The following is a 24,707-nucleotide window of genomic DNA, read 5'->3' as shown; positions in this document are numbered from 1 at the left end:
CCATGCTGGACAATTCCAGTCACTGCTTGCCTTTCTGCCACTAAGATCATTCCTGGAACTTTTGGTCATTTCTGTTGTTTATGCCTGTGTGTTTCTTGGACACACAACACATCATATTTCTTATCTTGGCACAGTTCATAAAGCAACTGTTCTTTGACAGCTAACATGCCTTTGATGTTGATTGAGATTATTGTCATAGTTGGTCCTGAAAAGGTTCATTGTTTGTTTGTTTATTTGCATACTGCAAGTTGCTTCTGGTGTGAGAGAATCAACTGTCTACAAAGATGTTGCTTAGGCGATGCCTGGATGTGTTAGTATCTTGCAGGGAGGCTTCTCTCTTAAGAACAGACTAGCATCTCAAGCTCTGAGGATCACCTGGGAAGGAATCCCACTGAAGAATTGCAGCACACCAAAATACTTGGGAGTCACTTTGGACCATGCTCTGACTTACAAGATGCACTGCTTGATTATCAAGCAAAAAGTGGGTGCTAGAAATAATGTCATATGAAAGCTGACTGGCACAACCTGGGGATCAAAGCCAGATACAGTAAAGACACCTGCCTTTATGCTTTGCTACTCTGCTGTTGATACACATTCCAAGTATGGAATACCTCTCACCATGGTAAAACAGTGGATGTGGCTCTTAATGAGACATGCTGCATTATCACAGGACGTCTAAGCCCTATGCCACTGGAAAAATTATACTGTTTAGCTGGTACTAAAAAAGGTAAAGGTTTCCCCTGACGTTAAGTCCAGTCATGACTGACTCTGGGGGTTGTTGCTCATCTCCATTTCTAAGCCGAAGAGCCGGCGTTGTCCATAGACATCTCCAGGTCATGTGGCCGGCATAACTGCATGGAGCGCCGTTACCTCCCCGCTGGAGCAGTACCTATTGATCTACTCACATTTGCATGTTTTCGAACTGCTAGGTTGGCAGAAGGTGGAGCTAACAGTAGGCGCTCACTCCGCTCCCAGGATTTGAACCTGGGACCTTTCGGTCTGCAAGTTCAGCAGCTCAGTGCTTTAACACACTTCGCCACCGGGGTTGGTTCTGCACCACCTGATATCCGCCGAGAAGTAGCAGCCAGCAATGAAAGGACCAAGGCATAGACACCTCCGGCTCATCCTCTTTTTGGATATCAGCAAGCATGCCAATGCATTAAATCAAGAAACAGCTTCTACAGAGATACTCGCAGGAACCGCTCAGCAAACAAAAGTCCAAAAGTGGCCGGTTAAAACCCGAAACCTCAATCAGTTGCCGATACCAGATGAGAAACTCTCTCCTGGGCACACAGAAGACTGGGTGACTTGGAAGGTGCTGAACAAACTATGCCCTGGTACCATGAGATGCAGACACAATCTTAAGAAATGGGGCTATGAAGTAGAGTCCACGACATACAAGTGTGGAGAAGAGCAAATCACCGATCACTTACTACAATGCAGCCTGAGCCCTGTCACATGCACAATGCAGCAATACCAGAGGCACTTGAAGTGGCCAGCTTCTTGTTCAAAGGAAATTTAGCATAATGCCAATGTTTAAACTTTTTTTTTACATTATAGCTGTATTCTCAATTTGCTTCTGACATGATAAATAAATACCACTTGTCTTTTTGGCTATCAAGAGATGTCCACAGAAGATCAAGTGGTGCCTTGTCCTCCAGGTGTAATTTGGCAGTGGCAGTCTCAAAGGACTGCTGCTTAATCTTACTGCTATTTATTCTCTGAAGCCTCTCTAAACCAATGTATTTTTCTAACAAGATTGAAAACTCATCTGGAACTCTGGAAGGAAAAAGCAGGCGAAAGTAACAAGGTAGAAGTGAAGTAATTACTTGTTACATTTTTTCTGTAATGGGGCAGTATTGCTACTTGTATGCCATTAAGGCAATTTTAGACTATTATTCTGTTTTATGATCTCTCCCTAAGAAATAGGAATTAGGATCCCCCAGTGGCGCAGGGGATAAACCACTGAGCTGCTGAACTTGCTGACCAAAGGGTTGGTGGTTCGAATCCAGGTAGCAGGGTGAGCTCCCACTGTCAGCCCCAGCTTCTGCCAACCTAGCAGTTAGAAAACATGCAAATCTGAGTAGATAAATAGATACCGCTACGGTGGGAAGGTAACAGCACTCCATGCACTCATGCTGACTACATGACCTTGGAGGTGTCTATGGACAACACGAGCTCTTTGGCTTAGAAATGGAGATGAGCACCAACCCCCAGAGTCGAACACAACTAGACTTAATGTCAGGGGAAAACCTTTACTTTTATCTACCTAAGAAATAATGGTTAGTCGATTCTTTGAAAAGTCTCTCCAACTTTTTTGGGGTATTTTTGAAGTAATTTCTTATTTAAAAAAATAGATGTAGCATATTTGTAGCACAAGATTTGCAAGGAATATTACATTGTCAGAAAATGAACAACACATGATGAGGGGTAACTGTCAAGCTGGAAAAGGATCAAGCATCCTCCTTACTGCTCTCTCTTTGCTCTTTGGGTCCACCTTAATTTGCTATAATTAGGATATGGCAAAGGTTAGTTTATATGAGTGTAACTCTGGCCTGAAAAAGGTGTGAACTGAAGAAACCTACACAATTCAAGGAAACAGGCAGTCCCTAAAGGCAGTGGAGTAATTTTCTGGCCATTTACTTTATTTTTCTTTACCGCTCATCTGCAATTTTAGTTTCCACTTCATTTAATTAAACCAAAGAAGTGTGTGTGTAAATCATCCAAAGTAAAGTAAGACCTTCAAGTTATACACTATACACTCTCTGTTCTAGTAATAAAACACAAAACCAAATGAATGTAGACTATGCTCAAAGCCAGTAATTTAGATTTTACTCAACATTTAAATAAGGCTCTGAAACTTTCCCATTATAACAACAAAAACTATTACTGGGCATTATGGGCAAACAATGGAAATTGGTCTCTCTCACTATATTAAAAAGGTCAAAATGTGATGTAACTCCCTGACCTAGGAATATCATAACTAAATCAGATGACGAAAAACGAAACCAACCATCATTCAGAAGCATTTTGATACTTTTGAGAGTTTTAACAAGCATCTGTATAGCAGTGAATCCTAGGAATCCTATGAACTTAAATGAAGGTTTAGAGGACATACTTATCAAGTTTGCAGAAAACATCAAATCAGGAGGGATAGCTTACACTCCAGAAGACAGGATCAGAATTCAAAATGACCTTAACAGATTAGAGAGCTGGGCCAAAACTAACAAAATGAAATTCAACAAGGACAAATGTAAGATACTACACTTAGGCAGAAAAAAATTAAGTGCAAAGATATAGGATGGGTCATGCCTGACTTAACAACAGTCCATGTGAAAAAGATCTTGGAGTCTTTGTGGACAACAAGTTGAACATGAGCCAACAGTGTGATGCAGCAGCTAAAAAAGCCAATGGGATTTTGGACTGCATCAAAAGGAGTATCGTGTCTAGAACGGGGGAAGTCATGGTGCCTCTCTATTCAGCTTTGGTTAGACCTCACCTGGAATACTGTGTCCAGTTCTGGGCACCACATTTTAAAAGAGATATTAACAAGCTGGGAGGCATCCAGAGGAGGGCGACTAACATGATCAAAGGTCTGTAGACCATGAATCCCTATGAGGAATGTCTTAAAGAACTGGGTATGTTTAGTCTGCAAGAGAGAAGGTTGAGAGGAGACATGATAGCCATATATGAAAGGGTGTCATAAGGAAGAGAGAGCAGGTTTGCTTTCTGCTGCCCTGGAAACTAGGACCCAGAGAAATAAGTTCAAATTACAGGAAAGGAGATTCCACTTGAACATTAGAAAGAACTTCCTGACCGTGCGAGCTGTTCAGCAGTGGAACTCTCTGCCTCAATGAGTGGTGGAAGTTCCTTCCTTGGAAACCTTTAAACAATGGCTAGATGGCCATCTGTCAGGGGTACTTTGGTTGTGCTTTTCCTGCATGGCAGGGAGTTGGGCTAGATCAGTGGTTCTCAACCTGAATCCCAGATGTTTTTGGCCGACAACTCCCAGAAACCCTAGCCAGTTTACCAGCTATTATGATTTCTAGGAGTCGAAGGCCAAAAATATCTGGGGACCCCGGGTTGAGAACCACAGGGCTAGATGACTCATGTGGTCTTTTTCAGCTCGATTATTCTACGATTCTATGATTCTATGAATACCACTTACATGTTTTTTTTAATCACAGAAGGCCTTTCCTTTGAACCTTCAATAAGTATACCCATTAAAAAAAAAAGAATATGTGTCCATGGGTGTTGGGAGCTACAAAATGGATACAGGAGCGACTTGTGACTTACAGGCTGCAGTGTCCCTACCCATACCATAGAAAGACAGAAAGCAATCTGCTACTCAGCAGATTCTCAAACAGAAGCATTAAGGCCAAGGTCTGTAACTCTGAAATCAGGAATACGTGGAATGACCAACGTACTACCTATATTCTCTGATACCTCACAAATATTGGAAGAGCTGTACTGAGAACTCTTCTCCCCTCAATACTGGTTGCCCAGTGCAGATCCAACATATTGCAGACCCACAGCTCACTATAGATTGCACAGTTCAATAGAGCATTAACATAGACATTGTGTACAACAACCCCATGGCGGGTTCATGCTTCAATTTCAGATTGCAGACAATTATACAGCCATTTGTTTTTGTTTGGTTTTTTTTGTTTTTTTAGTGTCAGGAGCGACTTGAGAAACTGCAAGTCGCTTCTGGTGTGAGAGAATTGGCTGTCTGCAAGGACGTTGCCCAGGGGATGCCCGGATGTTTTGATGTTTTACCATCCTTGTGGGAGGCTTCTCTCATGTCCCCACATGGAGCTGGAGCTGATAGAGGGAGCTCATCCGCGCTCTCCCCTGGGTTGGATTTGAACTGGCAACCTTCAGGTCAGCAACCCAACTTTAAAGTCATCAATCCTGCCAGCACAAGGGTTTAATCCACTGCGGCACCGGGGGCTCCTACAGCCATTTGTTACCTGATATTATTAAGTTCTGAACAGTCAGTTTTGGAATAGAAATTTTGGATTCAGCTCCTGCATCATTGAAACTATATGGGCCGGTGCAGTTGCTTTGTCTTTTTTGGATATTGGCCCAAGTTGTAATTCTGTCCTTTTTTTTTACAAGAAAGATGCAGCAATATATTTAAAATTTATAGGTTCAATATATATTTTAATTGAACCAATAACATATGGGCATGAAATCATGTTAGCTCTTCCACAGAGCCCTAAGCAACAGGAGAAAAGAAAAGAGCATGCCAAACCTCAATTTTTTGATCTGTTGAATTTTGAAGACATCTGATGTGTCAAGATCGCCAGACATTGTGAAGAAACCCAAGTCCCCAGCTCACAAGATACAGAAGGGCAAGAAATTATCAGCCAGTTTGAGTAGTCAAAGGAGTGGCTTTGCTAAGAGTCAGATTACGACAAGCTCATAAAGATGTGCACACTGTGGAGCTGGGACACGCTGTGTCTGCTTGTGGTTGATCCCATCACAACCCAGATGTATATGCCATTAAGTAGGCCACAGGTCTGTCTTTGGCCAAGGTTTTTATAACAATACATTGTTCAGAGTAATATCTCCACTACAAAATTGACACAGAAGTATTTCCATCTCTACCTTCATACTACATTCTCCCTTTTCACCTTGTACAATGAAAAATGTAGAATGGGGGAAAGACAGAAATAAGAATTTAGGAAGATTTAGAGATAAGCTGTCAATGCTAAAAGGATGAAAAGTGAAAAAGGTTCATTCTTGTTAAATATGTAAGTTGGGTCAGATCTTCTTAATTAAAAAATATGTCAAAGATGGTACAAGAAGCATTCCTTATGCAAAGTGTCCACAACATTTTGTTCGTGTTGCTAGACTAACAGATTTCCGAGATTTTCCAAGCATCACAAAACACCACCCAAGATGTATGATGAGAAACAAAAGCACAAAGTGTAATTTGTGCCCTGGCATCTGTCTTCAGCGCCAGCTTCCAACCTTTGAACATATGAGATCAGAAAAGAATAGAGGTATACCATAAGTGATGGCATAGATATTTCCCTCCCCTAAACTCCACTAAACTAGAAATGGAAGGAAGATATTCTAGATCAGAGAAAGATAGTTTCATTGTTATATATCTGTTTCTGTACATTAAGTTGGGAGGGAGGTGAGAGAATATTCCTAGAATCTAGCACAATTCTTATCATATTCTTTTCAAGTCAGTGCATTGCTGCTGCCTAGCAACACTCACGGACGTTTCCCAAGAGGCGAGTGGTCACTGAGGGATGGGGCTCCATCCCTATGACAAGCACTCGGCCCAGGGAAGCACTCATGAGCACTGCTGCCTAGCAACACTCATGGGCGCTTCCCAAGAGGCGAGTGGTCACTGAGGGATGTCTCCCCGAATCTCCCTCAGCCAGGCCCTTGCTGGAGGAAATGTTTTCCTCCAGCAAGGGCCTGGCTGACAGAGATCCGGGGAAACATCCCAACGATCATCTTCCGGGGCGCTTCCTCCTTCCTCTCCCTCTCCTTCTCTCGAGAGGAAGGGGTTTTCCCTCTAGCGGTGCCTCGGATGATACGGACGCTTGGTTAACTGGGGCTTCGTTAACCAAGATTCTACTGTAATTTTATTTTAGTTTTATGCTCTGCAGATCTGTATGAAAATGGTGGCATTCATAGAGACATGCATATAAGTTTCTGTCAGATACTGGTGGGGAGCAGAGTTATATTAACTAGCCAAAAATGTATCCAGCAAATGTCCCTCAATTTTGATATGTGTACCCATCATGTGTCCTTTTTTTCATGTCAGGAGCAACTTGAGAAACTGCAATTCGCTTCTGGTGTGAGAGAATTGGCCATCTGCAAGGACGTTGCCCAGGGGATGACCAGATGTTTTGATGTTTTACCATCCTTGTGGGAGGCTTCTCTCATGTCCTGAGCTGGAGCTGACAGACGAGGCTCATCCATGCTCTCCCCAGGTTGGATTCAAACTGGTTATCTTCAGGTCAGCAACCCAACCATCAAGTCAGCGGTCTGCCAACACAAGGGTTTAAATGTGCCCTGCCAACTACACCTTTGTTTAGCCAGTGACAGTTTGTAATTTCCATGTTGGTGGGATTGTGAATCAGCTCTAGGGTTTAGACTAATAACCTCATCACAGAGGGTTTTTTAAGCATCCCATGATGCTTCCTCACTAGTTCAGTGATGGATAGGTATGCTGCCCATCACGATGTCTCTGGACTTCTGGTAGAGGACCTGCCTACAACCGGATTGGAAGCGTCATATGATGCTTTCCTCACAACACAAGAAGCTTCCTGTGCTTTGGCAAAGCTTCCCCATGTGATGTGGGAAGCGTCATTGCGGGGGAGTGGTGCATGGGGTGACCGATTAGCCCCACTGCCCCTCGGTTCACTGGCAGGATGCTTCACCTGGCTAATGTGTTATGGTCCTAAAATTTAAATCAGCTATCCAAGGTTCTGAACCATGCCATGTCTGATGTAAATATCCATAAGGGGATTTGTGGTTGCTGGACATCATACCGTTTACTCCATCAGTGTGTGATGGGTGTTCTGTATAAATACAATACAACTGTAGCAACTAATCAGACTTATTCAAAGTACAGCAAGTTGTTAATGCAATATAAATATTACCTTTGGACCAATAGGACCAGGAAGGCCAGGGGGTCCTGGTAAGCCAGTCTCACCTGCCTCACCCTGAAGAAAAGATGCAAGCAGACAGAAGAAGAAGCACACACAGATAGGAGCTTTTAAAAAACTGTTATGGATAAAAAAAAGGTTATGAAAGATGTGATGGACAGAAACACAGACATTAGGAAATAGAAAACAAAAGTCTGAAAAGCACAGATGGAAAATATCTGCAAGTAACACCAAAATATACAATATGTCATTTTGTTTTTTATGGAATCCTCCTTTACCCAAAAATGGATTTTCTACATTTGCATCAATTAGTTTTAAAGAATTAAAACATTATTATTTTCATGCACCAGAGGCTTAGAATGTGATGCCTCATGGGCCTTGTAGTCCTGTTCCTAGTACTATCGTGGCAGATGAAGAAAACATGGGGTTTTCGCCGGTTCAACAAGAGCCGGAGTCCCTTTACCTGTCGGATGTTGATGTTTGCCCTCAAGAATTCGGTAAAACAGGCCTTGGGCATTACTCCCCTCCGTTTCCCAGGAAGGAATCTTACTCTAGAGACAGAGGAGTCAGAGAAGCAAATCGGAGGAGTTTACGGATCGCTGCCAAACAACAGGCTGATTAGGCCTGCTTCCCTTGGGAAATTCTAAGGAGTCATGCATCTGGACAGAGTTGGGTTTCGCTTCTCGTTCTCTAGGAAAAGAGGTTGTTGGCGGGAAAACGAGACCCAATATAGGTGTTTGGCGCGAGAGATTCTTTGCGGAGTCAACAGATCAGCTTCAGGAGTGAGATCGTGTGTGGACTTCGTAACCCCAGTTCCTTGCCTCCCGGATCAAGAATCCAAGCGCTGCCTTGCCTTGCTGTTTAACCACGGACCTTGTTCTAAGATTCACTGTTGCCTCGTTCCTAGTCTCGGACCCTGTTCCACGCTTCACGTTTTGCCTTGTTTCTAGTCACGGACCTAGTCAAGAACCAAGTTTATTTCCAGCCTTGTTGTTAAGCTTCATTGGACTTTCAAGACTCTGTTATTTCCCCACACTATTGCTTGGCAAAGTGTGTGTTTCGGTCAAGTGGATTAAAACTTTGAACTCTAATATCATTTATTGGACAATACATTTTTGGACTATATTTGACCTCATTTGAAAGGTCTGCTTCTGAACTATATTCTTCACTTGTTTTTATTGCTTTTATATATTTCCTTAATAAAGATATTAGATAGAGACTGGCCTCCGTGTATGGTTCTTGGTGCCCAGCTGACAGAGGTCTGACATAGAATCACCTCTGAGTCCTTCTCATCCAATCTGTGTGAGTGCTGTCAATGTATAATATGAAAGCGGAAAGTGGCACCTGCAATTTAAATTGAAATTCTGAGCAAAGTTTTAAAAATATATACTCATTATAGGGCCCACTGTGAGATTTGAAATACAGGCACACTTTAAGCCTCATGTGTGAAAACACCTTCAGGATGACATCTGTAATGAAATACCGCCAAACAGTTTCTCATCCGCCCATTAGTTACTGAAGGCACAGAAGCTGCTCAGTTTCCAAGATTCTTCCGCCTGCTTAGGAACAACTTCCGTTGCGTGTTCCACCCTAGCATTCCCACCCCATTCTCTTTAAGTGGATACCTATCTTATGATTGCCTTCCTATAGCAGGAAATACATTTTTCCCATTAATTAAAAAATAAAAGATGGATGAATTAACTTTTGTAAGAAAGCATTACTTTTTTGTTGGCACACACCCACACAGGCCCATATCAGTGACTTGCGCTCAATCCTTTGAGAGCCTGTAAATATTGCATGGGAAGGGCATCTAATGGCAAAACTATTTTTTTCCCTGGAAAAAGAGGCTATAAATTGTGTGCACACACACAGAACAAGAGAAAGAGCCTGGGGCCACTGGGACTATGGTTTACACTTCCTTACAGAAGTTAAACTTCTCAGTTTTTGCAGGTCTAATGAGAACAGGGACTATGATTTTCGCTTCCTTGCAGAAGACAAACTTCACATCTTATGCAGACTTAATGAAATGTTGCACATGGTTGATTTCAGAGTTAGTACACCAGCATTGGCTACAAAAACATTAACTGGTTTGCTGAATTCTCTTTTGATTTTCTCTCCCTTTCCTCTACCTTTTGATAGCATCCTGTTCCTCCATTTCTACCAGTCTACTTTTTCCTTCCCTCATATGTCTAATTTGAAACAACAGGTAGAAATTAGTTTGAAAATGATTTCAGTTGCACACAGAAGAAATTCCTAATGGTAAAAAGCATACATAGTGGAACAGTCTACACTGGAAAGTGATTGGTTCTTGTTTACTGAAGATGTATCAACAAAAGATGGACATCAATTTATTAGGGATGTTGTCCCTAATGGGTCTGTGTCCTCCACTGCAGATGCTCTACTGAAAATGAGAATTAATTATGTAAGATCCATGGTCTTCACAGTCAATGGTTCTATGATTCTTTATGGATATAAGTTCAGCTTTCCAGTGACAATGACAGATATTCATGCAAAAAATTTAAGGCCTAATTTTTAGAAGATGCTTTGGGTGCCATTTGTGATTGAAGATTACAGCCAAAACTGTTTTCTCATTCTCTCTTTCACGTACAAACACACATTTGAACTTAAGCTTTCAGGAGCCTCTCCTGGTTGGGTTTACTTCCATGTGAAACGTAAACCTGGCATTGTTTAACTAATGGTGACCCCATGCAGTTTCAGAGGATTTTCTTAGGCAAGAGGAGCTCAAAGGTGGTTTTGCAAGCTCCCTTCTTTTAAATATAGCCTACAGCACCCAGTATTCATTGGTGGTCTCCCATCCAAATATCAGGGTTGATCCTGATTAGTTTTCTAGATCAAACATGTCTTTAGGCCCTATTTGTGAAAGTACCTGGGGAAAAATACTTTGGCCTCATGAATCTATCTCCTCTCTAGATAATTATCTTGAATGTTGATCCTATAGGTCATTCTCTGCCTTGCACTTACTGTGTGGCTTTAGACAAGTCACTAGATCAATCTCAGTTCTCAGTCACCCAAATGAAAATGAAAACAATAACAGCTTGATCTCCCTAGACTGGAGAGGGGGCTGTACTCAGTAATGGTAGAAAAGAACTTTCCTTATTAATCATACAATATAGGTATACAATAGTTATGGGGGACAGACTAACCTTTACAATTTATATAACAAAAAGTTCCACAACTTTTTGTTTTTGAATTATACAGAGTTAAAAAGTCAAGTTCTATGAGTCAAAAGGAAAAAAAAGAAAAAAGGAGAAGGGGTAAAGAAGCAAAATTTTAGAAGTGCTCAGACTCCACAATGTAACACAGCTACCAAAATAATTAATAAAATGCCACTTTGATTTTCAGCTTCAAAAATAAATAAATAATTTACATTTTCTGACCATCCAGAACCCACAAACCAACATATACCATTTTAGACTCACATATATCAAATTAACCCATATATCAAACAAAACATATAACCTGGAATTAAATTAAATTATATATAATATAAAAGCATTTTATAAACAATAAATAAAACAAGGAAATCACAACAAAAATAATCCAACAGAAAACAGTAGAACCATCAAGTATTACTAAATGCTTTCTGACAAAGCTAGTCAAGATCATCCATGTAAAGCAAGCCAATAAAAGGTGGTTCAATTGTTTTGGGGGGGGGCATGATTTAGTCCTCTCAGGACTAAGACATCTCATCTTCAAAATTACTTTTAAGAAGAATATAATAACATGCTGAAACCATTCATCCTGCAACAGCGGTAAGCAGTTTGTTTGCTGTTTGACTACAGAGAAACTAAATGGAATTGCTTTCTGGAAATATGTTGGGATCAAAATTTCTCAGTTTTTCTCTGACTCACATTCTAGATCAAGTTGGAGAAAGTATAGCCTTCAAATTGAATGTGCCCCTCAAGTCTATTCCTCCCAATTTTTCCATTTCAAACTAAAACAATCACCCCAAGTCCCTTAAAGGGGCTAGGGACAATTTTATCACATTCCACCCCATAGCTATTTTCGGTCAAGTAGAAACTGGCCAGGAAGTATTAAGTATTACTTAGGAAGTAAATCAGTCATCCATCCAAGGTCCTTCAAGGGAACTGTACATTCTCCCAACCACTTGGAATACCCATCTCTTTCTATATGAAGTTGCCTACACTTTATTATAAAATCAGAGATCTTGTTGTAGTTCTTGACACATAATGGTGGAAAATCAAAATAGAGCCTTTTGAGTAGAATAAACCTATTTAGGGAACTCCCAAGTGAGATAAGATTGGCTTTTTCTTATATATATATATATACATTTACAAAATTAGTAAAAACGGAAAAGCAGTGAAGGCTACTGCCCATACTAGCTGGGAGATTTGGGGAGATATAGTCTCAAAAAGTAGCATTTCCAGATTCTGGAAAGCTATGCTGTTGCATTGGTATTTTAAAGTTCCATAAATCTGCATTAGTCTTCAGTTTTAATGGCATTCAAATATTTTCTAGTGTTGTGTGTTGCGTTTTGTTTTGACAATCATTTTAATTATATTTAATTATTGTGCATGGCCCTAGGTCCTAGTATGGAGATATTATGATTCATAAATCAACTAGCACATTAGTACGCACAGGTAGTTTTAATGTGCACCACTAAGCATTTCAGTTAGGTTTTATTCAGGGTGAACTGGGAGAGCAGATAAAGTATTTTCCATAAGAACGTGAATACAAAAGTTTTTTTTAAAAAAATAAGAAACTGGAACAATTTTGGGGTTTCTAGATTTTTCATACCCAAACTCTCCTGGCAGAAAACATCCTCAGAAATTAAGAAAACTTAGTACAACTTGAGAAATTGAAATATATCCAATCCCACCCTTTTGTAATAGATTCCACCCATGGGGAATGACAGAGGTTGTGATGGCTCAAGAGGAAGTCACACTTACATTAAACCTAGTTATTGCCAGACAAAGCTACTCAAGGTAGGAAATGACCAAAGTGCTATGACTAGGCTATGCTTGTGCCAAAACAAGGAAAAGATGGTGCATCTTTGCCAACACATTCCCAGATGGCTCCACTTTAATGTATTTAAAATGTGGCTGTATAAATTTCATTTTCCAGTTCTGTGCTGCTTAAATATTTTGTTCCTACCTTTCTTCCATGGTAGCCCTGAATTCCAGGTTCTCCCTGTAAAAGTCAAGCAAAAGAAAAACAAGACATGAACAAGACTGCATGGAGACTAAACTCCGTTCATCTTTGGAATATGAACATATATCAACTTAATCCAGATTCTGAAGAAGTATATCAAGAAATCAAGAGCTGCAGTGCATTCCTATTCCCCATAATTTTTCAGCTTTGGGAAACTACTGGATCTAGCTGCCTCCCGCTGTTAAGAGTGAAAAAAGTTTGATAAAGCTGAATGTTGTCTTCTGAATGTTTCCCTTATACTTTGTCTAATCACTTCAGATTAGATTTCTGCTTAAATCTACAGCAAATCCTTATCTTCAAACATTGCCATACATACAATCCTCAAACATTCTGTGCAACAGCAATGCTTCTCCATTCCTCCATGTGAGAGGAATCTTTGGTAGCCATGATCACTACCGTGGAGGCAAGTTTGGGTTAGAGAATATCTCCCCAGATAAATAAAATAGGGGGTTCAAGATGCCATCACACTTGTGCTGCCAAAAGAAAGCTTTTTGGAACAACAAGACTGTCACATCAATGTCTTTAAGCAATTTTTCATAGAACATCTGGAATTTATGGATTATAATTAAGGGATCTTCAGTTCCATAATGACATCATTACTTCTGTGAGTTGCCTCCTTTCTGGATTAAAAAGGGGGACTATAAGAATTGTTTTTAAGATTGTACTGTATACCTCAAAATATAATTGGATGGTGATGTTATTAACTAATTACAGAAATGGACGAAAGATATGAGAAAATTAAAATGTAAGTTTGAAACTTTTTTCTACTTTTAGGCAGGAATATGCCAGATTATTCCTAAACCGGGAGAGTTCTTCTGGGAAAGGGCACTGTTTTGACTGAAACATATTAGCTAATGCTACAGAATAACAGCTAAGGCTGGTGACTTAGTGTTGCTGTATTAATGGAAGGAGAAGTAACTTCTTGCCTACACATAAGTGTTTTCTAAAAATTACAAGTGACAAAACTCAAAGAAATGAATGAGGGTTCTTTGGAGGAAGATTTAGGGCCGTTCCAGACCGGCCCTATATCCCAGGATCTGATCCCAGGTTTTCTGTTTATCCCAGATTATCTGGCAGTGCAGACTCATATAATCAAGTTTAAAGCAGAAAACCTGAGATCAAATCCTGGGATATAGGCCCTTCTGGAAGGGCCCTTAGAAAGTCCAAATGATTAAGTAATTTTTAAATATAATTACTTTTTTAAAAGTCTTACATAGCAGGAGGGATATGAATAAGACCACCACAAGCTCTCAATTCATTAAGAAATTTCACATGAATAAACATTGCTGCATAATAAAACCCATATGAGTTCTGAATACTTATTTTTGAATTGCCTAGTCCTCGACCCCTTAAAGGCAAAGAGCCTAGAATCTGTACCTTTACTGTAGATTTAGGTTTGTGGCTTTGATATAAATTAAGTTTCTTCCAGTACTTTGTTGCAAAGTTCTTCCCTATCCATTTGCAAATCGTTACATACTAATTCCTTTTTAATTAGAACATTTGAAATCCCCTTGGGAACTCAGTCCATTACTATAGTCTGTGTTTTTTGAGGAATTTCATGTTTTTATTTATGAACAATCTGAAGTATTTCAGGGCAGTTAGAATATCCAGCATTCATACTGAATTGCTTAGCTTACCTTTGGTCCAGGAGGTCCTGGCAAGCCCTGAAGAGAAAAGGACATGAGATTATACAAATAATAAAACCTGAAAGTCTCACTCTTTACAGCTTTGAAATATACAATATAATATTGCTGATGTGTGTCTTCAAGTCATTTATAATTTATGGTGACTTAAAGCAAACCTATCATGGATGATCTTGGCAAGATTTATTCAGGGGAAAGTTGTTTTTGCTTCCTCCTAAAGCTGAGAGAGTGTGATTTCTCCAAGGTTACCCAGTGGGTCTCCATAAAGGAGTGGTGATTCAAACCCTGGTATTGTATTATGTACAATAAATTAATATAAATATCAGTTAAGTGGTCACAATCAAACTGCTGCATTCACAGTATGATGAATGGTAGTTGCATTCACAATGTAGTAAACTTCCTTGTTTATTTTCTTGATTCTTCATAAAGGATGAGTAGACCCCTGATCAACAACAGGTTTTGACTACATATAGTCCTAGTACAGTGCTCAGACCCAAACGCCAACTGGTGCGGTTTCTTTGTTTATTTCTGAATGTGCGTTGCCATATAATTTAGCTTTTATTCCCTGAGCTGATTCCCTGAATTAATCTGTAGAAGCTATCCACAGTAGCAAGTATATGGATTAGATCCATATCAGATACAAACTAATGATCAATTGCTATTTATTTTAACCATCGTAGAGTTAAGTTTCCATATTTCTTATTTACAAGATCGAGATCAGGGGTTCTCAAACTTTTTCAACTGCAGAGCCCTTTTAGAAGCCAATGATGGAGCTATATATATATATGGCATGAGCCAGGCCAGTGGCAGATGGATGGAGAGTGTTTGTGTGAGGGCAGCGGGGGAGAAAAGGTCTGTGCCCTGGGAGGATGTTGTTGCTGTTTCTGGCAGTTCAAAACTTTAATTTCCCTGCATTTCTCAGGAGGTGGAAAGAGGAGGAGACAGGAGCCGTGGAGCCCCTCACTATCACCCATGGAGCCCCAAAGGTTTGACGGAGCATAGTTCAAGAACCTCTGACTTAGATTATCCATGTAAGTAAATTGCACCTAATCTGCATGTAACTGCTTTTTTCCATACACTCAGAACACTAAGCTATTCTCACCTACCTCAAGGCTTGGTTTATTTTGATGCATGGAAAGTTACCAAAATGTTTCATTTTCCCCTTAACTCTTCCACTGACATATGTGCCACTTTTCCATCAGTTCCTTTCATTTCCTTGTCTTGAGGTAGGTGAGAATAGCTTTTCTCACCTACCTCAAGGCAAGGCTTACTGGGGTGCATGGAAAGTTACCAAAACGTATTATTTTTCCTTAACTCTTCCATTGGCTCTTCCTATTCCCACAAAAAAATACCAGTATGCTAGGATTAATCACATATCTTTCCTAACCATTTATAAGGTGTACACAAGTGACTATGTAATTTTACACAATCCTGCTATTGTGCTACTGGTTATTCATGTCAAAATTAAAGCAAGTTGACTTAAGAACTTGTGGGTTGGATACAGCCATGCTTCAAGTAAAGCCACTGAAATCAATAGAGTTTAAGGTAGATATTTTAAGCATGACTGAATCAGGATCCAACCCCTTGATTTTCCTAGGTGGTGCTTCATCTTCTATTCAATGACACATAGAAACAGCAAACTCAGATTTTTTTTTATTGTAGAGTAAGACTTTTTTTAAAGGGGCTTAATCTGATCACACTCAAATGAAATAGCAAAATAACAATATATGTTACTGTTTATTCATCCCTTCATTAACCCATGCAGATATCATCATCATCATCATCTAGAATGCCCCTTTCCCTAATAATGGAGTTGCTAAACAAACATGCACGATATATGTTTTTTTTCCCTCAGACACTGAAAAGATAACAATTTCCATGCAATCAAATTCAGCATGCATACAATTAAATAGATACCTTTCCGTCTCTGCCTGGCTTCCCTGGTTCTCCTACTTTCCCCTAGTGCAGGGAAAAACATACTTCTTTAGAGATTCCATAATACTGTTTTTTATTTTAATGGTTTTCACCTTTGAAAGGTATTACTATTCCTGAGAATGGTACAGTGAGCAAGATTTTAAAAACTGTTGACTTCTTTTAAGACAATTGCAACCAGAGTGTTACTTCATCACAGGATGCTTCCCAATAGCCCAGAGGAGAGGAAATAACATTTGAATATAATACTTTCACAGCAAACATATGGGAGAAGATAACAAGGGCTTTGATGGATCATCACCAGGGGATAGCCATGGAAGAAAAAGGAGAACCACAAGATATTCTGGGAGAAGAGTAAGAGTGGGGGAAACATGAGGAATTGAAATGAGACTTACAGCTGAGCCAGTTGGCCCAGGTTGTCCTGGGGTTCCTGGAAGGCCTGGTGGTCCAGGTGGTCCTGGGGGCCCTTGGATGCCTGCCTGGCCTTGTTCACCCTACGTTGTCACAGAAAGTAATGTTACTTTGATTGTAGCACAACATGTGTCACATACAGCAAACCAAATTTGAGCAAAGGAAGATCAGCCAAGCCATGCCCAGTTAGTTAAGTCCTTGAAGGGGTTTTCAAAATTCAGACAAAGAGAAACTGTGGATGGGCTTCCTCTTTGGGTTTCTTAATTAGTCTTTGTAAAGCTTGCATTAGCCGGAATGATCACTGCTATCTGATCTTAAGAGAAGAAAGTGAGAGCAATTTTTAAACCCCATCCAATGATCTCATACACTTTAAAGGTAAAGCTACATATTATATATATGGGTGTGTCCCTGTAGACAAATTTTTGAAGGTAGTTCCATGAGTGGAGAACTGTAGGTAGCCAGGGATATGATAGTGATAAAATATTATTTTGGTGTGAGTGAGAATGTGGATACTGGTGAGAGAAAAGATTAAACACACACACACACACCCCGTTCACCTCTTCCTCAGTCTTCCTTGGAACTATTTTCTTCTATTCAAAATGGCTATCTGGCTACCAATTGTATGTCTTACACAGCTTGGGCATTATCACTTTAATCTGAATTCTTCTGAGTTTCCTTTGAGTGCCGACATTAGAAGTTTAACTGCTACATATCTTATTGGATTCCAGCCCCAGCATCCCTCACATTGGTTATGCCAGATAGGCTACTGGAGCTATAATCCAACAACGTTTTCTCCATCTTTAATTAATGAAACCTGAAACTGATACAGATTAATACTTTTTTCAATTCTAAATTCAGTTCTCATGGTTATCCTTCTAATGATATAGGCTTTCCTTGTCACTGGAATCATTTTTTTCCACTGCTCATTCTATTAACTTTTTTTTACATTCAGAATGCTTCTTAAAACTTGTATTTTCTTTCAGATTTATGAGATGCATTTTTTTTATGTAGACTCGTGTGCAAAATGATTAGGAATATAAATATTTGATTGTCTCATCTTCACATAGCACACAGAATAGTTTCTAAGTTCTGTACAGATCTCATCCAGCATTTGCTCCTACTAGAATGTTTTGTGGAATTACTCTGTGAAGATATATATGCTAGGTTTTGTTTGTGTGAAAATTGTGGGTTTTGTTAAAAAAAACACACATTTTTACACAAAAATTGTGTTTCTGGGAACTCACATGGTTTTTTTTAAGGGAAAATTGTGATTTGTTGTACAAAGAAATCCTAATTTGCCCAAGAAAATCATGTGGTTTTCAGGAGGCAAGAAGTGGCTTTTCCTCCAAAAAGTGTTTCACAAAAAGAACCAACAATATTCACAAAAATGCTACTTTTACTGTTGCATTTATTTATATCTCATCTTTTCTTTCAATAGAGATTTTGACACTCATGTTCCTTATTTGTACACAAATTCTACATTTCTGCAAAATCTAATTTTACACAAAAAGAGAAGAGGGTTTGCAGAAATATTGTCAATTTTTAATTAGAAAAATACACATGCACATTTTCCCCAAGACTTTTGGGATCTTTGCATAGTGGGAAAATACTGCACAGAATTCTCATCTGTATGTTATTCTTCCTGACCAAGTTTTCCAAATGTGAGGAGTCCCAATTTCTGGTCAGGAAATGAATAACAATATACTTTTTGTCCATAAAGAAGACAAAGTGTACAGTTGGCAGAAAAATATTTAATTAAGGTTCATAGCTGTTCTGTTGGATTTCTGCTAAGAAGATACAATATTCATCAACTAATAATTATAGCTAGATTGACATCAGGCCCGGCCCAACACGGCACGCTGGCCACGCCCCCGCGTTGGGTGCCACCTTCCCAGGGGCGCAATTGAGCCCCTGGGAGGCGGGGCCACACCTGGCGGAGGCGGGGGCGCGCACCGTGGGAGGTTTGGCCGGTCCCGCCTCCCGCGGGGGGCGCCATGGTGCAACCAGGCCAGGGCGCACCCCGCGGGAGGTGGGACCGGCCAAGCCTCCCACGGTGTGCGCCCGCTGCAGCGGGAGTCCTTTCAGGCTGCGGCCTGGAAGAACTCCTGCCGCAGCTTGGCTGCGCCAGGGTGCGCCCCGCGGGAGGCAGGGCCACGTCTGGCCCCGCCTCCCACACCGCGCACCCCGGCCCCGCCTCCCACGCCGCCCGCGCTGCAGGAGGCGGGGTTAGGGCACAGGGGGCGGGGCCAGTCCTGGCCCCGCCTCCTGCGGCGCAGGGGAGGGGGCGCAAAAAAATATTTGTGTACCCCTTTGAATTTCCTCGGGCCGGTCCTGATTGACATCCAGATATGTCGGATTACGTTTCCCACCATCTTCAATCAGCAGGGCTATGCTGGATGGAGATGATTGGAGTTGTGATCGAACATATATAGAAGGCACTAGGTTGAGAAAGGGCAAATTATATAGTAGAGCATCTACTCATCAAGCACGTCTACATTTTAAAAGGGAGAAATTTAGCCAGTCTATAAAAATAATTATTCAAGATAATGGTAATGATTAACTGGTCTCATAAATTCCAGTGGGACCTGAGCTTATGAACTTGCTCTAGTCAACGTTGTTGATTTTTGTGCAAGTTTGTTTTTTTTATACATGCTGCCAAAACTGATGTGCAAGACAACTTTTAGTGAACCTTAGCAGGAGATTAAATCCACACGCAAAGAAGCCGCTTGGTGCTTAGCAAAACTTTTAGAAAACATATAGCGCCAATTAATAGTTAAAAATAGCATGGATCATCTGATAGGCATGATGTTTGATCTCTGACTTACTCCCTCCATCTAGTTACATTCCACATGAATCCTGGAGGGGCATTCCAGGCTAAAAGTATTCATAAACATTTCAGAATGCCACTGTAACAAGAGGCTTTGTGTGGGTTGGCATCTCACTATAGGAGGACTCTTACTGAGATGAACCATCTGCACTCATCTACAGAAACACACATAATACTGTCCTCAAACAAAGCCAAGGGCACACAATGGAATGCTATGTGCAGTTGTATTCTCTGAAGGATGCTGTAAGCAGCTAGACTATTGTTTGCCAAAGGCACACCTATAAATCTCTGTTGATGTATAAGTCAACCCAGAGACTTAATATAAACTGCTTTAGCTACTTCTAAAGGAGGGCATAGATGGCCATTATGGGCCCCGTTAGAAAGGAAGCTGATTCCCCAGTTTTGGAAATGAAAAACAGCATAAAACAGGAAAAGAGGCCAAAGAGGAGGATACCTGGAAGGTGCGTCTCTTTATGACTGGGGGTGGAGCCAGCCGCACTGAATTGAGAAGAGGCAACAGCTGAAGAAGACCGAACCAGAAGGTCACAGGGCAAGGCCAAAAGTCACAAGGCAAAGGAGGTCAGTAGGGCATCAAAAGTCATAGAAAACAGCCAATAAAGAAAATGGACAGAGGGGAAAAAGAAAACCATGAAGGAATGTCATGAAAGTGAATCACAGTTCAGAAACAAGAGTGAAGAGCATCAAGAAAATGAATTTGTCATTGGATACCTCCTGGGAAACCTCTGAAGTCTCCTATATTACATTTTAGTCATTTACACATATTGGTGTCTGGAACACAAGGAATAGGCTTTGGGTTTGCTCTTCAGGATTTAAGTTTTAAAATATTTCCTGGTTATATGATCTGGAATACTTCAAAGTAAAACTGAAGAATTGATACTATGCTTCAATGTTTTTTTTTGTTTTTTTTAAAGCACAGATACTTTGTTGTATGTTCACCTAAGTAGCAAAAGTACTGTGACACTTCAGTTATTTCACTTGTTCTTGGCACTTTTCTGTGTTTGCTATATCCCCATTTACATTTTCTTTCTTCCTCATCACATTTTGCTTGCCTTCTTGCCATGGAAAGTTTGCTCCTTGTTTCCTTACCAATGGTGACTGAGTAAATATGAAATTATTTCTTTTGTCCCTAGATAGGTTCTGATTTTTTAGCACTGATGCAATTTTATTCTTTACTAGACAAGACTGCTCAGCCATCATTAAAATGTGTGCTTACTTTAAAAAAAAATCCATGAGAGTGAATGAGGCAACACCTTTTTAATGCCTGAAGTGGTTATTTAGTGGCTGAATAATGCAAAGAAATCTTGTCATCAAGACACATCTCTACGTATTTCTAGATGTTTTATTTACTACCAAGTGCAATCATATGAGATTATTGTCACAACTCATCCCTCCAGTTCAGCACACAAAGCTTATTCTCCTTGAATGTTATTATCACAATAAGAGTCACTCCTAACTTCCATCAGTACAAACACCAAACCAATCAATGTTCAGCAGGACAGGTGTCTCGAAGATTTGTTTACAGGCTAAGAGGTGTACCTGCAGGTCTCCCATGACAGTTTCTGTGAACACTTTAGAAAGTACATTTTCCTTTCCTTATACTCTTTAGTATAAGCCAAATTCCAACCTTGTTGCAAACTGAAATGTCATCACAATATTGCAGCATTGCAACCCAGTCATTCTGGGCTGTTGGATAAAATTAGAGATAACATGTTATAAATGTAAAATTGGAAGAGCAAGGTTTGGATTAAGAAGGCCACAATTCACAGCAGTTCAAAGACCACAGAGGAGCAAGGTCAGTGAATCATTGGTGGTGGTAGTGGTGGGGGATCACTGTGGTCCTAGTAGTTCTTACAATAAGATAATGAAACAAAAGAAAGAGTGTGTGTTACATATATTCTGCTCAAAGTACTAAATCTGAATGTATGTGGCAATGACATGACCTTAAAAATCCATTCTTTATCATAAAGACCGGGCCAAGAATCTGTATCTATCATGATACACTTGTTGATTCCTTCTAATGTCACCTCATCTTTAAGCATGGATCTTTCTAGGCAGTTATTTTACAATTTGCTCTAATTTAGTCTAACATGACTCCTCTTGGCAAGATGGAAACTGGATGGTAAAGAAATAGTTTATGTGTGTTTCCTTTGTCCTTTGAGTAAAATCTATGTTTGGATTGAAACTTGGGCACATTCAAACTGATTAAAAAAAAACCAAAAAAAACCCCCACAGATTTTGTTCCTATCCTTTCCAATTTTAATTTGGAAATCAATACATTTTTTTTAAATTCCAGAATATTTTCTATCAATTCTCAGGACAATCAGAGTCTTTTTTTAAAAAAAAAAAAACTGGGACTTTTCAATCAGGCTAGATGTGTCATCAGTCTTACTTAAAGAAGATTCATTTGAATAAATTGGCCCCGAGTTAGCTATGAAACTAACTCAAGAATCCATGAATTTCAATTGCTCTTTTCTAAGTTTTCACAAAGGCCTCACCTGCACCAGCTGTTTAATCTAGAGTCAGTCTAGAATATTGTGCTCCAGATTTATCCTGGATTGACCTTGATGGCAGCCACATGCACTGAACCAAACCCACATCACACTGACATCCAGCCAGACTGAGATGCATTGGCTCCATTGGGCCATCTCTTTCTAATTTATGTTACTACCACTGCTCCTCACTGCCTAGTCTCCATGTGTTATTAAGAACTTTGGATAATATGCGTATCTGGAATTTTAAGCCTTAACATGACTTTGCCTCCACTAATAATAATAATAATAATAATAATAATAATAATAATAATAATAACAACAACAACTTTATTTGTAGACCCCGCCCCATCTCCCCAAAGGGACTCGGGGCAGCTAACATGGGGCCTTGCCCAGCACAACTAAGCCTCCACTACCTTTTTTTTTACAACCAAAAATGGAAAAGTCGAAAAAGTGGCTTAGAATTTGACTGCATATACTAACTATTTCAATCTTCACTCCTCAGATTTTTTTTGTTAGTTTAGTAATGGGCTGTGGTGCAGGCTGGAGAGCAGCTGCAATGAATCACTCTGACCAGGAGGTCATGAGTTCGAGGCCCGCTCGGAGCCTATGTTTGTCTTGTCTGTGTTCTATGTTAAAAGGCATTGAATGTTTGCCTATATGTGTGTAATGTGATCCGCCCTGAGTCCCCTTCGGCGTGAGAAGGGCGGAATATAAATGCTGTAAATAAATAAATAAATAACGTATTTATTAACCTGCACAATCATATTAGGTGAATAGATTGCTGTGTGTTATTTACTCTGAATACAATATGTGTGTGTACATGCATCCATATATGTGTGTGAAAACCATTCGTATTTTCAGTATGAAACTTGAGAAAAGTTCTGGTCTAGACCTACTCTTTAGACCAATCTTTCAATTGCACCTGGTACTTCACTTCACAAACATCGCAAAATGAGAAAGTAGTGAGGATGAAAGTTCCTTCACAAAGAGCCATTTTTAAGAGACATGTGTTTGAAGTCTTACACAGGTGCTTCTGTCATCCTTCATGAGCTACTCATGGATTGTGTACAAAATGAGCTCAAAACGTAAAAAAGAAAATATCTCCCACATAATTGCTCTTGAGATACTTTCATTGCTAGTATCACAATATCAGCTGAAAAGTATTCAGCTGGAATTGTTTTTCTATATAAAAAGCTACAATTACCTTTCCTTTTAGTGAAAATCCAAAATGCCTAGAATATATGAGTATTTTATGTAAATGATTGTATGAAGAATTTTATGTAAAGTCTAATATTTTATTTCTATTTTTCTTAGTTTGACCTGAAATGTAACTGGATTGTAATATATGTTGACAGCATGCAATATTGGATCCATTTCCTGGTTCTTTTGCAACAAGATTGGCAGTAAACAAACCATTTCCCCACAAACCTTCAAGGTAAGGATGTGATTAGAACGCAGTGCTGCAAGTGTGGTACTTAGGTATTCCTAGGGGACAGTGAAGACACAGTGACACAGAGTGGGTCATTTCAATTCGCTACACAGTCAACAGTGAAATTAACTTTACTCCCCTAAGTCTAGTCTGAATGCAATCTGCAGCCCCAGTCATGTTGTACAAGACCAACTGTTGTCCCCCAACCTCCTTTTCATTACCTGTTTTGGTTACCTTGTCTGCCCTAAAGGCTTGTATTGTATAACTCATGCATAACCTCTTGATGTGTTCATTTCTTCAATTTGAAAGAACAGTATCAACTTTCCTATGTGTTGCCCAATGAAGGCACTATGTAATGGGCTGGATTTTCAGTCATGCTTTGTCAGGGCTAGAGATGAAGGGCAACCCAGGCCACACTTCACAAATCTGAAGTAATACTCTCTCCCTGTTTTCTCTCTTTCGCTCTCTTTTTAAGGACTTTAGTTATTCTGGAGCAATGAATGAACATCTGTTCACCTTTAAGACCCATAAAGAAAATGTTCATGTAGACCACTGATATAATATGTAAAATATTATTAATTTTACAAGCAACAGTTATGAGCATAGTAATCGTGACAAGTGTGCTCAACCACTCCAAGAATTCCAGCTCTCATGGCCAAGGCTGCCTGTTCTGCGTAACTCAACATTTAAAAATAATGACATTTACAATTCCTATGATGAGAGTCATAAGGTGAAATTTCTAACTACACCATTATGGTTCACAGGCCAGATCAAGAAACAATGAGCAGGCTGCATGTTACACTGACACAGTAAAAGATAGCTCAAAGCATACTCTCATTGCATTTTTTTCCATAACTTCTCAATTGTATTGTCAACTTTTATATTGTAATCTATCTTCTCATATTATGTGGACTGCCTAAGACTGAGAACAGGATGTGAGAGGGGAAATTGGAATTTCTTAAATAAAATAGAGTTATGCAAAATTTTGGACACATTCATAACTTGTTACTATTTCAGCTGAATTTCATATATTTCCTTTTCCTGGAAAGAAAACCCTCCCTTGCCAGGCATAAACCATAGTGCCATATTAATAATACTCTGGGGTCAGTTAATAATTCTACC

General features: G+C 39.8%; 1 protein-coding gene across 1 annotated transcript in view; it reads right to left on the bottom strand.

The window, feature by feature from the left end:
• col13a1 (collagen type XIII alpha 1 chain) overlaps positions 1–24,707 on the bottom strand; it is a 161,138-nt gene that overhangs the window by 86,496 nt on the left and 49,935 nt on the right. The window contains exons 11-16 of the mRNA XM_016992189.2: positions 20,098–20,163; positions 16,801–16,899; positions 16,391–16,432; positions 14,468–14,494; positions 12,774–12,809; positions 7,632–7,694 (exon numbers count right to left, since the gene is read on the bottom strand). Of these exons, the coding sequence (XP_016847678.1) occupies positions 7,632–7,694; positions 12,774–12,809; positions 14,468–14,494; positions 16,391–16,432; positions 16,801–16,899; positions 20,098–20,163 (333 nt within the window). The remainder of the gene's footprint in view (positions 1–7,631; positions 7,695–12,773; positions 12,810–14,467; positions 14,495–16,390; positions 16,433–16,800; positions 16,900–20,097; positions 20,164–24,707) is intronic.

The sequence above is a fragment of the Anolis carolinensis genome, chromosome 3 (assembly GCF_035594765.1).
Source record: "Anolis carolinensis isolate JA03-04 chromosome 3, rAnoCar3.1.pri, whole genome shotgun sequence".
In the NCBI taxonomy this organism is placed as follows: Eukaryota; Metazoa; Chordata; class Lepidosauria; order Squamata; family Dactyloidae; genus Anolis; species Anolis carolinensis.
Note: the sequence above shows the minus strand (reverse complement) of the source record. Positions and strands in the feature narration are given on the sequence as shown.